We start from the raw sequence: 13,303 nt of genomic DNA, 5'->3' as shown, positions 1-13,303 counted from the left end.
GATCCTAGTGTGTATTCGTTCATTTATTTGTTCATACATTAATTTATGTACCTATATATTTATTGTTAATTCTGTCAGACTTGGTCCTCCATAGTTGATGGTTATTGGTTAATTCATTGACTATTGCGTGCGCTTGAATGCCTTGCGTGTGTGTATTATAATAACTTGTTTGGCTGTCCGTTGCATTCTCTGGGTAGACAGGTACTTTATTTATTTTCCGTTCGTTTCATGGTCTGCATAGTGATCTCCTCCAGTCCCTGCGAATATTGTGCGTGTGTGCGTGCGTGCGTGTGCGTGTGTGTGCGTGTGTGTGCATGCATGTTGGTCGTACCCAAATGTTTCGAGCACCCACGGGCAGAAACATAAATCGGCGCCTATGATCGCGAGCCCGGTTGTGTTCCATCCATCTGGCTGCTCATACATAGGTCTAAAACGTGCGGTGATGAGTTTCACTCAGGCCTACCCAGATTTTTCCAGGCCCACCCATCAGCCACTTTCTGTATCCGCCACTGCCTACTGTACTAATGTCATCAAACACGGACCGCCCCCCGATCCTCAATTAGTGTTGCGGATATTAGAACAGATCAAACAGATCTGGGCGCGAGGAGAGAACTAGTCACTACCCAATTTAAATCCTGAAATTGGCAAAATATATTTAAAAAGACCCAGTGGGGAAAATGAAAAGAATGGCATATGACATATTTTTATTTTTATTAACAGCAAATGTCTAGAAAATATAGTATTTCTTTAAATACATATAGGCTACACACAACATTTGCGTAACCATTTCCATCACAATTATTTGGGCAAAATAATCTCAATACAGAATTAAACTGACTCTCTCTCTGTCTCTCTCTCTCTCTCTCTCTGTCTCTCTCTGTCTCTCTCGCTCTCGCTCTCTCTCTCTCTCTCTCTCTCTCTCTCTCTCTCTCTCTCTCTCTCGTTTTCTGTCTCCGCTCTTTCTATCTCAGATAGATCAGATTAGTGCAGCCAAGCAACCAGCAGTGCAGTAGCCAGAGTGGCCACCAGGGGTGCTGCAGAGATCTGTGTAAATGCAGCATTGTTCAGGGGAACCTGGCAGTGCCTTTGATCACTACCGACGCAAGCAGCATAGCCCATGGCATGGGCGATGTAGTTCTGCTCCTGGACCCCCTGAAAGAGGTGGGCCATGGGGCCACGGGCCAGAAACGCAACATCCTCCCCACCATGGGTCTCTGTGTCCAGGGGCACTGCAGACTGCTGGACATAGTCCTTTGTCTCTGAGAGCAGGAGGGAGGGAGAGGAGAAGGTCAATCATCATGCAGAGCTAAACCCGTGAGATGATATTTATAATGCTAGAAAATAAATGGAAAGCTGGACAGAGGAGTAGAGAGAGAGGAGGAATAACTGCGTCTCACTTGTGTCAACTTTACGAATGTCAGGGCGCTTGTTGTCGGTAATTTTGTATCCTGGACCGTTTCCGTACATCAATGTGGTGTACGGGAGGAAGTCCTTGCCAAATAGAGGGGATTTCCCTGAAAGAGAAACAAAAAAGAGGACACAAATGACTGTAAAGGTGTTATGTAAACACACACACACACATGCGCCCGCGCACGCACACACACACACACACACATGCACACATGCACACACACATGCGCACACACACACACACACACTCACACACACACACACACACTTCTTGGATGTATTTAAAATATTCTATCCTTCAACACATTTTTTTGTTTGTTTCCACCTCGACCATGCCTCCAAAGCCCACTAAATCATTGAACGCATTTCAATCTCAACAAAAGCTAACTCAGTGCAGTGGAACCACGCTCTCTCACGATTCCTTAACCCACGCATCTTCTGTCCCCTCCCCAACCAATCACAGCACGGCAGATACCTCGGCCCTCAAACGTAACATTCTCACTTCTATGCCCAACGTGGAAATCTTTAAGATTGAGCTGTGGGAGATGACACACACACACAAACACATAAACACACACACACACACACACACACACACACACAAAGAGGAGCTAGTGAGAAAGCGAGCTCAATCCCAGGGGATGGGGGGGTTGAGAGCAGGTTGTTGAGTCTCCAGATGAGGCATTCGTTGTGGAGTCCCTGCTGACGAAGTGCTCAGTTTTTCACTAGCACATTAATCACTAGGACCCATGAGGCCGCAACACCAGAGAGCTTCAGTGAGGGAGGGAGAGATTGAGAGAGGGTGGGAGGGGAGGGGAGAGGAAGCTAAGCTGTTTGTTTTTCCTCCCCGTAATTGCAGGAGATAGGAAATCAATGTCAAACTGCCAATGGCGTCTCTCAGACGGAGGCTGCATGTAGGATCTCAGGCCCAGCCCAGCCGAGCACCACCATGTCCCACATCTGCCACCTCTCATGTCATCCCAGCTGTGAGGGGTGACTCTTCAGGGAAGGAAGGGTGGGGTTGGGGGCTATGGGTGGTAGAGGTGGCAGAATGAGAATATGTGTTGCAGGGGTTAGTGAGAGGATGGGTTCTGTTTTTTGTGCATGAAGCAAATAGAGATTATTACTGCTTCAGTGCATCATTTCAATTTCATCTATACTGTAAATATATATTTTTCACAAGTCTGTATAACTCTATAGCCTCCCTCACCAAAAACAATGCTGTTAGTTACAGTCAACATTAGGCGTCCACAATCCTACCAAGAGATTTAGAGGCGAATGTCTTTCTATGAGAGGTTACTACTGCATAGTTCTTACCCAGAATGCTGTTCCCTCTGAAAGGGTAGCCATTGAAGGTGAAGGAGTGACTATGGTCTGCCATCACCAGGGTGAGAGTCTCCTCCTCATTGGTCAGTTCCAGGCCCTTGGCGATAGCGATGTCAAAGGCGACGGTCTCGTGGAGGGCCATGGATGCTCGGCTCGCGTGGTGACCCTGGTCGATCCGCCCGCCTGATAAAGGAAGGAGACTAGTGAGACACTGGCTCCTGTTCGTGACGTTAGAATTATAAGGTTCTGTCTCAGTTTTTGTCAACATTGAGTTTTTTACATAATCTGATCCATTAGGTGTTTATTAATGCCTGTGTGGTGTTATTTTTTAAAATCTCGATTTTTTGGGGGGGGTTAGTAATTCTTAAAATACAAAGGTTCCATCTCACAAAACATAATGGAATGTAAAAACTTTGACGCTCAATATCTCTGAACTACCCTAAACGGAGAATGACATCAATGACTGCCTGACCAATTCAAACGTTTAGTATACATGTATATCATACTCAAATCAGTTAGACCTTTGGGGTTCTGACCGGCCAGGCACATCCATCACAGAACTGCAATCGTCGGCCTGATATTTAAGATAAGAAAATGGTTCTCTCTGTCACTTATTACAACTATTTTGGTTCCTAAAGTGTAACTCTAGAGACCATACCTACCAGCCAAATAAGACTAGCCATCTGTTTCCCTCTACTATTCTTGTCATCGCAGTCAGAAAGTGGAGTGGAGTTGGGCTAATAAGTTTGGTTCCCAGGGTAGCTAGAGGAGAGGGTGTGTGCACCATATGCCCAGTTCTATTTATAAGCCTGCGTGTTATTTTAAAGCCATTGTGAAGACACTCAATAGCATCATCAAGTCCCAGAGCCGCCGCCTCAGATTGAGGACGGGAAGGGATGAGGCCCGAGAGCCACCAATGTGGAACAGGAATACACTGCCAAATAATCACCTCGCCAAATAATGCTCCCTCACACTGCAGCAAACGCATTCAAGTGGATACAGACTCTGAAGCAGTGGTTCTCAACCCTCTCCTCAGGGAACCCCAGCCGCTCCACATATTTGATCTGTTCCACCACCAGCACACCTGATTCAACTAATCAAGTACAAATCCTAATTGATTTGCACTTGATTAGTTGAATCAGCTGTGCTGGTGGTGGTGGAACAGATCAAATATGTGGAGCGGCTGGGGTTCCCTGAGGAGAGGGTTGAGAAACACTGCTCTAAAGCCAACATATCTTGCTGCAGATACACATGCTGCAGTAACTTAATGAGAAAGCTAGAAGAAATATACTTACTGTACATAACATGAGCACAGCGTATTATAGCCTCAGTCTAGCCTACATATGTACACTGGAAGATCAATAGTAGATACTGACTTGACTGGTTGATTGATTGATTGGTTGATTGATTGATTGACAGGTTGGGGGGTGGCTGATTGACAGGTTGGGGGCGGTTGTGGCGCAGGAGGTAGAGCCGGCGTCTAATTTTCGCAAGGTTGGCAGATTGACGGTTCGAGCCCCGGCTGGCCACATGTCGAAGTGTCCTTGGGCAAGACACTGAATCCCAAATTGCTCCCAATGAGCGGGCCGACGCCTATCATGGTAGCTTGCCACCATTGGAGTGTGAATGTGTGTGTGAACGGGTGAATGAGAGGCCATTGTAAAGCGCTTTGGAATAAGACGCTATATACTGTATAAGCTCAGTCCATTTGGTTAACCCTTTCCTTACCTTCCACAAGCAGGAAGAAGCCATTGGGGTTTTTGCGGAGGATGCGGATGGCCTTCTCAGTGGTCTCTGAGATGGAGGGGTCCATGGTGGGATCTCGCTCCACATCAAAACGCAGGTCTCCAGGCTCAAATAGGGCTGCAGGAGCAAGGGAGACATACTCAACACATACTCAACACATACTCAACACATACTCAACACATACTCAACACATACGCAACACATACTCAACACATACTCAACACATACGCAACACATACTCAACACATACTCAACACATACGATAACACATACTCAACACATACTCAACACATACGATAACACATACGATAACACATACGATAACACATACGATAACACATACGATAACACATACTCAACACATACTCAACACATACGATAACACATACTCAACACATACAATAACCAGTGGAGCCCCTAGACTTTTGGGGGCCCTAAGCAAACAACATTATGGAGGCCCCTGGTAAGGGTCTTAGGCGGGTGACGATGTGGACATTTTAAAATGTATTTATTTCCCTGACACTAAAATATAATACGGTTTTACGAAGTTCGCGCATATGCGCGCGCTCGTGTGTGTGTGTAAGTAAAAAAACTGTCTGAAAGACTAGCGTCTCTTTTACAAAGGAGCCCTGGCCAAGACAGCCACAATACAACAATTACATTTGACATAATAAAAGCACATAAAAACATGCAAAGCACATTACATAAAAACAGTAAAAACTGTAGAAACAGTAAAAACAGTACATGACCACAGGTACAGTAGCACACCTAGTACACATTGCGACATACTGGACCACAAGTAGCATACAAATTACATGCAACATGGAGCATGTAAATTATATTTATATAACGTACTTTTCATCTCAGCGGATTGTTTGGCGCGTCATACAATTACCAGCCAGACCCTGGTTGCGTCTCTCAGCGACTTTTTACTTTTGGCTCTATCTATCTATCTCGCTACAGGTGTCATATAACCCTAACCCATATCCTGTCATATAAAAGTACCTTATTGAATCTCCAGGTAATGTATTTCTGACATCCATCACTTTTGCTGTCGTTAAGATACTTTATTTTTCTGTTTTGGTAGTCTGTCCAATGTGACAATTGCCCTCCTCCACCGGCCCTAGTTTTGGATCTAGCTTGCTGTTCATTATTTTCATGATAAAACGTCATAACATCTTCATATACACCATACAGTAGACACTGAACAGTAGACATAAGACATGTTCATAAATGTTTATCTTATATGTGTATATGTTTGTGAATATGTTTTCTGTTTTTTTGCACCTTCGGAAGAGCCACTACAATTTCATTGTATAGGCAACTGTACAACGACAATAAAGTCTATTCTATTCTATTCTATACAGGATAAATACTGATTAACAGTAGGCTACTTTGGCAAATGCCCATTGAACAGATTTATGTATTATCCTATCTTAAGAAAACTAATGTAACACTCCCATCTGGAAAAAATAAAAAAAAAATTTTTTTTTTTTTTTAATAAAAAATTGGAGGCCCTTTTTGTTTGGTGGCCCCAAGCAATTGCCTTGGTTGCCTCTATGGACGGGGCGCCTCTGACAATAACACATACTCAACACATACGATAACACATACTCAACACATACTCAACACATACTCAACACATATGATAACACATACTCAACACATACTCAACACATATGATAAGACATAACAGAGTTATGTTTAGATTAATCTCGTTGAGGAGATCCTTTGCGGAAAGTAGCTACAAAGGAGTGGAAACCCTTTTGAAACGAGTGACGCTTGGAATGTAACATCCAATGAAATTGTGAGCACATTCTCCCATCGCTGTGTCCAGATCAATTACAAGCCAGATCAGCTAACCAATAATGTCTCCAGACCTCTAAAGGAGGCTTAAGAAAAACGGGATGGAGGTTTTGGCCACACAAGACTACGTAAGTAAGGATAAGTAAAGTAAAGTAGGGGAGCGGGTGAGTTCAGCCACATTTTACTTTAACAAAACATACGGCCAATGCAACAAAGGAGTGGCCGAAGAAGATGCACTTCAGACTCCGGACTTTAATCCTATAGAAAATCGGTCGAGGGAGCTGAAGCTTCGAGTTGCCAAGCAACAGCCTCGAAACCTTAAGGATTTAGAGAGGATCTGCAAAGAGGACTGGACCAAAATCCCACCTGAGACGTGCGCAAAAAACTGGTGACCAACTACAAGAAACGTCTGACCTCCGTGCTTGCCAACAAGGGTTTCTCCACAAAGTTCTAAGTCATGTTTTGCTAGGGGTATCAAATACTTATTTTCTCGATCAAATGCAAATCAATGTATAACTTTTATATAATGTGTTAATGTTCTGGATTATTTTGTTGATATTCAGTCGTCTCTCACTGTTAAGATAAACCTACCATTATAATTATAGACCGTTCATTTCTTTGTCAGTGGGCAAACTTACAAAATCGGCAGGGGATCAAATACTTATTTCACCCACTGTACCTGTAGGCTGCATCAAATCAAATGTTGCTGTAGTGTATGGCCTTTTTACACATGGCCTTTACACAACAGTATGATTTTATACAAACAGTATATGAATGTCTGATTTATGATCGACCGTGAGATGAATTGTCTTTGATAAACAGCGTTCATAGTAATGTACAGGGCTGGACTGGGACAAAAATTAGATCCTGCCATGTGGCTCAGACCGGCCCAACACAATCGGTCCGACACCGCCGATCAACATGCTGGCAGTCTGTTGAATATACCATTTGTAAAACCCCCTATAGAGCGGAGTAAGTGACATGGACAGCAAGTATACCAGCAAATCAGCAAAGTTCTCATTTACATGTACACACAGGCTGCATGATTGCATTATGTTACACCAGAAGCCCAGTCATTTCAAATGGAAGGTTGCAAGACAACATTATTGGGTTGCAGACTGCATGAGTTTTATTTCTCCATGCAATAAAAAGCATTCATTAGTTCTGAACTAGGCTAGTGTAGATTTTTTTTTTTTTTTTTTTTTTCAAATAAAAAGTATTATTAACACCTATTGTTGGTATTGCATTTATGTCAGTGACAGTGATACCTCAACTTGCTAGCTAGCAACAAAATAGAAAGTCACAAAATGCAGAACACCCCCATCTAACGTTAGCTATAGAGTCCACAGCCAAGCAGCACTAACGTTACACCATGAGAGAGATCACTGTGTGTGCATGAATTCCAGCCAAGTCCTGGTGAAGCGCAATGCAATCATGCTGCCTGTACGGGTTAGCATAAGTCATAAGACATTCTCTGCTGCTGCTCCCTTAATCTGGCCAATGCAAGCGACTAACATAACTTTGCTTTTGTAAAACCAAGTAACAACATTGCTTACCTCTCTAGCTGTGTCCTGTCTCCTCCTCAATTGCTAACGGCACATCAGTGCTAACGTTAGTTAGCGGTAAAGATTTTGCTGTGGCAGCCGCAGCTGTAGTAGGCCTAGCCCCCACAATCGATGCAGAGAACATATCTGTCAGTTTCTGACATTTTGAGGCATCCTCTGCTAGCTTCTTACTTTTTTTCTCCCTAATTTTCTGGGCACCCCCTTTCACTATCTTATCTACGAACATGACACTGTACTTGGGTTGTCGGCCGAGGGATCAGAGTGGGGGAGGGGGCCGATGGACAGCAGGGCCTAAGCATGTGATTGGGCCAGCCCATGTGTTAGTATAAACGGGGGCCGCCGCTTGATTCAGCGCTAGTTGATGCCGTGCTATTTTGGGCCGCGCTAGTTTTTTTTGGGGGGGGGGTCAGGCGGCCCGACCGGCCCAAAACTAGCGCGGCCCATCTGCCAGCGGGCAGAAAGATTGTATGGCCAGTCCAGCGGTGGTAATGTATGTAGGGCAGGTCATGTAACGTAAGGCTGCGTAAGGCAGAATAAGGTACTTTACTGCAACGTTTAAGAAAGTGACTGAACCAAGGACTCTCTAGTCACTATTGAAGTTGTACATTCCGTCAAGCTCCCAGCTTTATAAGAAACACGCCAATCCTTTGCTGCAGGAAGGAACAGTTAAACTCACCCATCAGGTAATCAGTGGTGTCAGGGTCAACAGCATCAAAGTCAGTTTTGTTCCACACATAATGGGCCACCTGACACATAAAAACACACAGAAGAATACTGTTTTGGAATATGCCCACAGGTATATGTGTACAGTGTACACCTGTGTTTTTTGCCTGTATGTGTGTTAGTTAGTGTGTTGTTGAAATGGTCATCTTCTTCCAATTTCTCTCTCTTACCTTTCCCACTTTCATCTTCTGCCACTCTGCGATCAGGTCACGTCCGTCCTCTCTCCTGCCCCCGGAGGCCGTGTCTGTGGGGTACTCAGGGTCCTCTGTGCCCTTAGGGGTCATGTACTTCCTCCCCCCACCGATGATCACCTGGAAAAGCCACATCTCGTGAGCTTAGAATTATAAGGTTCTATCTCCGTTTAGGGTAGTTCAGAGATATTGAGTGTCAACGTTTTTACATTCCATTATGTTTTGTGAGATGGAACCTTTGTATTTTATGAATTACTAACTAAAAAAGTCAACATTTAAAAAATAACACCACACAGGCATTAATAAACACCTAATGGATCAGATTATGTAAAAAAAAAAAAAAAAAAGACAAAAATGGAGATAGAACCTTATAATTCTAACGTCACGATCTATTAAACTTCACACACAAACATCTGGGGCCATTCATGAGTTTGGATGCTCACATCAATATCGGTATTGTTGAGCAGTTGAGAGGCGATGTCCGTGCAGCCGTCTCTCTTCGCGGCTGCAGGCATATCCGCATCGCTGTACCACGTGCGGCTGGCGCTGTGGGCATAGGTGGTGGCAGGGGTAGCATGTTGTACCCGTGTGGTTGTGACAATACCGACAGACTTGCCTAAAAGGGAGAGAGAGAGGGATGGAGGGAGGGAGGGGGAATTGGGAGAGGGGAGGGAATAACTTTTTCAAAGTAAAGTTCCCTTAGTAAAGTTCCCTTAGTAAAGTTCCCTTAGTAAAGGTCCCTTATCAAAAATAATCACTGGTTTTGAATGCTCATGTTGGATTTACTGTGTTTGTGTGTTTGTCTATCAGATTATACAATGTTGAATGTTCTGTATTCTTCTCACTCACACACACACGCGTACATGTATGCACACAGACACAGACAGACAGACAGACAGACAGACAGACACACACACACACAAACACACACACGTACATGTATGCACACAGACACAGACAGACAGACAGACAGACAGACAGACAGACACAGACACACACACACACACACACACGCGTACATGTATGCACACAGACACAGACACAGACAGACAGACACACACACACACACACACAAAAGTCACGTGTGTGGGGGTCATAGGGACATATTTATGGCTGCTGATAAAATAGGAACATGATAAGAGTCGAGGAACTATTCACCTGCCTCTATTAACAGGATATGATCTATCTATCTAACAGGATATTACAGCAAGCAGACATACAGTATAACCACCAGAGAAGGCAAGGCATCAAGCCCACAGCATCAGGTGATCCTTACACTGCAGAGACTCCAAGGACTGCTCCGTTTTAGGGTAGGATTTATTTGGATTTAATTTAGGCCCTAAATGAATTTTAGGGAATGATACTACTGATTGTGAACATTTACACTGAATCAAGAAGCTGAACTGAACAGAACATAGTATTATTGTATAGTATACAGGGTATAAAGGGGTATACCCCTATATCAGATATGAACATCACAGCAACGCCCGGATATACTGCGTTTCTGTCTAAATGTATAGTTTCTAGAGCCATGGCGTGTCATAATGATGGTATTAAGAGGTGGAATAATTCAGGTAGGACTGTGTAGGACATCACTGAAGGCCTAGGTGTGAAATGCACCGCCCGCCACTGTTGTATACATTACATACCGGCATCTTTGGCCCACTTGAGGATGGAAGTGACTTCATTGCCCTTCTGAGATTTGCAGACGCCGTTGCGAGCCGCAGCGCTTACCCCCACTAGGTTCATGTTGGTCTTTACACCACACAGATACGCAGTGGCTGTGGCTGCACTGTCTGTGATCTGGAAATCCACACTGTAGGTCTGTACACGCGCACACGCACACACACACACACGCACGCACGCACGCACACACACACACACACACACACACACACACACACACACACACACACACACGCATACACACTGAGTCAATGTCTAGTATTGCTTCTAGGCTTTACATGCTATTGGTGTCTGTTAGCATGAGGACCAAATGAAAGTCAGTCACACCATTTATGAGGCTGAAATACCAGAAACATCTATCAGAAACATCAGCCAAAACCTTAGGCTTGCCAATATCAATAGTTTGTAACATCATTAAAAAACGAAAGAAAGCACTGGTGAGTTCAGCAATCGCAAACTGGGCTGGTAGGCCAAGGCAGACTTCTATAGTGGATGACTGGAACACTCTCCAGGAGGTAGGCGTGACTGTGAGAGACAACCTGCAGAATATGTCACCCGCTGAATTACAGGGTCTACACTGCATGGTGTAAACCACTACCGGTAGTTATCAAAAAGGATTAGGTTAGGTTAGAATTGAATACAAAAAGTATCTAAATAGAGGTCTGGAAAATGGTCTTGTGGAGAGATAAGATGAATATGATCATGTACCAGAGTGATTTGCAAGGAGAAAGTTTGGGGGGAAAAGGATCTGCCCAAGATTTACACCATACCACCTTCATCTATGAGACATGGTGGAGGGGGTGCTATGGTTTGGGCATGTATAGCTGGCACAAAAAAAATAACATTTTGTCTGCTCGAGTACAGGCTAATGCCTATAAATTCATAGGAGAGCGCTTCATCATAAAGTAAGACAAACAGCAAACATACCGCCATAACAACTAGTGAGTTTTTCTCAGGGCTCGAAAAAAAAATGGTTCTTGACTGGCCAAGAACCATTCGAATCCAATTGAACATGCATTTCATTTCCTGATGCTTAACATGAGAACTTTATTTTATATTTGATATACCCTGAAATATAGGGAGTATGTTGTACTTTCTAAACGGTGAATTAACACTAGAAGAGCTGTGAGGGGTCACGGTGACCCCTGTGAGTAAAAAAAAATCTATCTTTGCACTCGAGCACATTTCAGGACCCTCCTTTCATGACTTTTCCTAGATATGTGGGTTCTACCACCCAGTATCCTTACATTTTCAAAATCACTTAGCAGATGTACATTCTAAAAAGGGGGTCAATTTGACCCCCAAGGCGGCTCTACTAGTTGGTAAAATAGGCACGGCTGTTCTAGTGTTAAAGCTGAGAACCTCTACTTTCACCTCATAGTAATTGTTTGACGTTGAACATCAAATCCAAACTGTTGAAGTGTCGAGCTAAAAGAAGACAAAATGCTTCCTTTTTCCAATACTTATGGAGAGCACCGTAGTTCTTGTATGGTTCCTTACCTTATTGTGTAATGTCATTGTAATTTTACTTTACTTTATATTGTACTGTCGAGAGGAAGCTTGCAAAGTAAGAGTTGTTGTTGTGGTTGTTTGAGGTACTTTTGAGTACCGGGTTTGTGGTTGTTTGGGGTTGGGTTAGCGACGGCACCGGCACATCAAACAATGCATAACTCTCTGGGTATCTGTCTTTGTGTATGTAAATGTATCTTTGTGTATGTAAATGTATCTTTGTGTATGTAAATGTCTCTTTGTGTATGTAAATGTGAGTATCTGGATGTATGTGTGTGTGTGTGTGTGGTACCTTGGCCAGGCCCAGATGGGGAAATGTGTCCATAGTCATGACAGTCTCTTCGCCGGTTTTGTTCTGAAGCTGACCCTTGAGGATGCGAGCTGCTGTGATGGTGGTGACACCCATACCTGAGGGAAAACAGTACTGTGAGGCAGGTTGTAGTAATGTCGTGATGTTAGAATTATAAGGTTCTATCTCCATATTTGGTCAGAATTGAGTTTTTTTTACATAATCTGATCCATTAGGTGTTTATTAATGCCTGTGTGGTATTATTTTAAAAATGTCGATTTTTGTTGTTGTTAGTAATTCATAAAATACGAAGGTTCCAACTCACAAAACATAATGGAATGTAAAAACGTTGACGCTCAATATCTCTGAACTGCCCTAAACGGAGATAGAACCGTATAATTCTAAGCTCACGAGTTGTAGTAATGTGTGTAATTCAGTTTTTTGTTTAATCTAATTTGTTTTTCATTTAGCTGCTTTAGATAGTAATACAGTATTGAAAGTTCAAAGTTCGACTTTGAAGCAGGTGCTGAATTGAACCATTACACAATAACAAAGTCAGTCTTTCAGTCTGACAGAGGGGGTTATGTGAGTGGTCGCTCATCTCACCATCTCCCAGGAAGAGCATGATGTTTTTGGCCACGTTGGTGTTGAGCTTCCTGTCCAGCACCAGCTGCAAAGACTTCTGGGCCTGGGACCTCCAGAACACAGGGTTCTCCTCCTCCACTGGGACAGAGACAGAGACTTTCAGTCACACACAGACACAGACACAGACACAGACACAGAGACAGAGACAGAGACAGAGACAGAGACAGAGACAGAGACAGAGACAGAGACAGAGACAGAGACACAGACACAGACACAGACACAGACACACAGACACACACAGACAGACACAGACAGACACACGCACGCACGCACACACGCACACACACACACACACACACAAGCTCACTCTCAACATACCATTCAATTAAACGTTTTCAGTACTGCAAAATTGCATACACTTGCACGTTGAGCTTGTACACTAGATATAATCTACTGAGCTGAGTAAA

General features: G+C 43.6%; 1 protein-coding gene across 1 annotated transcript; it reads right to left on the bottom strand.

Moving 5' to 3' along the window:
* Nucleotides 1–981: 981 nt before the first annotated feature.
* On the bottom strand, nucleotides 982–12,972 carry alp3 (alkaline phosphatase 3; the record flags this gene model as incomplete). Its single annotated transcript, XM_080547785.1, has 10 exons — nucleotides 12,858–12,972; nucleotides 12,255–12,370; nucleotides 10,417–10,591; nucleotides 9,211–9,383; nucleotides 8,747–8,887; nucleotides 8,530–8,599; nucleotides 4,465–4,599; nucleotides 2,728–2,919; nucleotides 1,398–1,514; nucleotides 982–1,259 (listed from the first exon to the last, which is right to left on the bottom strand). Exons 1-10 carry the CDS (start codon nucleotides 12,874–12,876, stop codon nucleotides 982–984), a joined length of 1,416 nt encoding a protein of 471 aa, XP_080403911.1. The 5' UTR covers nucleotides 12,877–12,972.
* Nucleotides 12,973–13,303: the final 331 nt, after the last annotated feature.

The sequence above is a fragment of the Nansenia antarctica genome (assembly GCF_963989245.1).
Source record: "Nansenia antarctica genome assembly, chromosome: 17".
Lineage (NCBI taxonomy): Eukaryota > Metazoa > Chordata > Actinopteri > Argentiniformes > Microstomatidae > Nansenia > Nansenia antarctica.
This window is presented reverse-complemented; position numbering and strand designations above follow the sequence as displayed.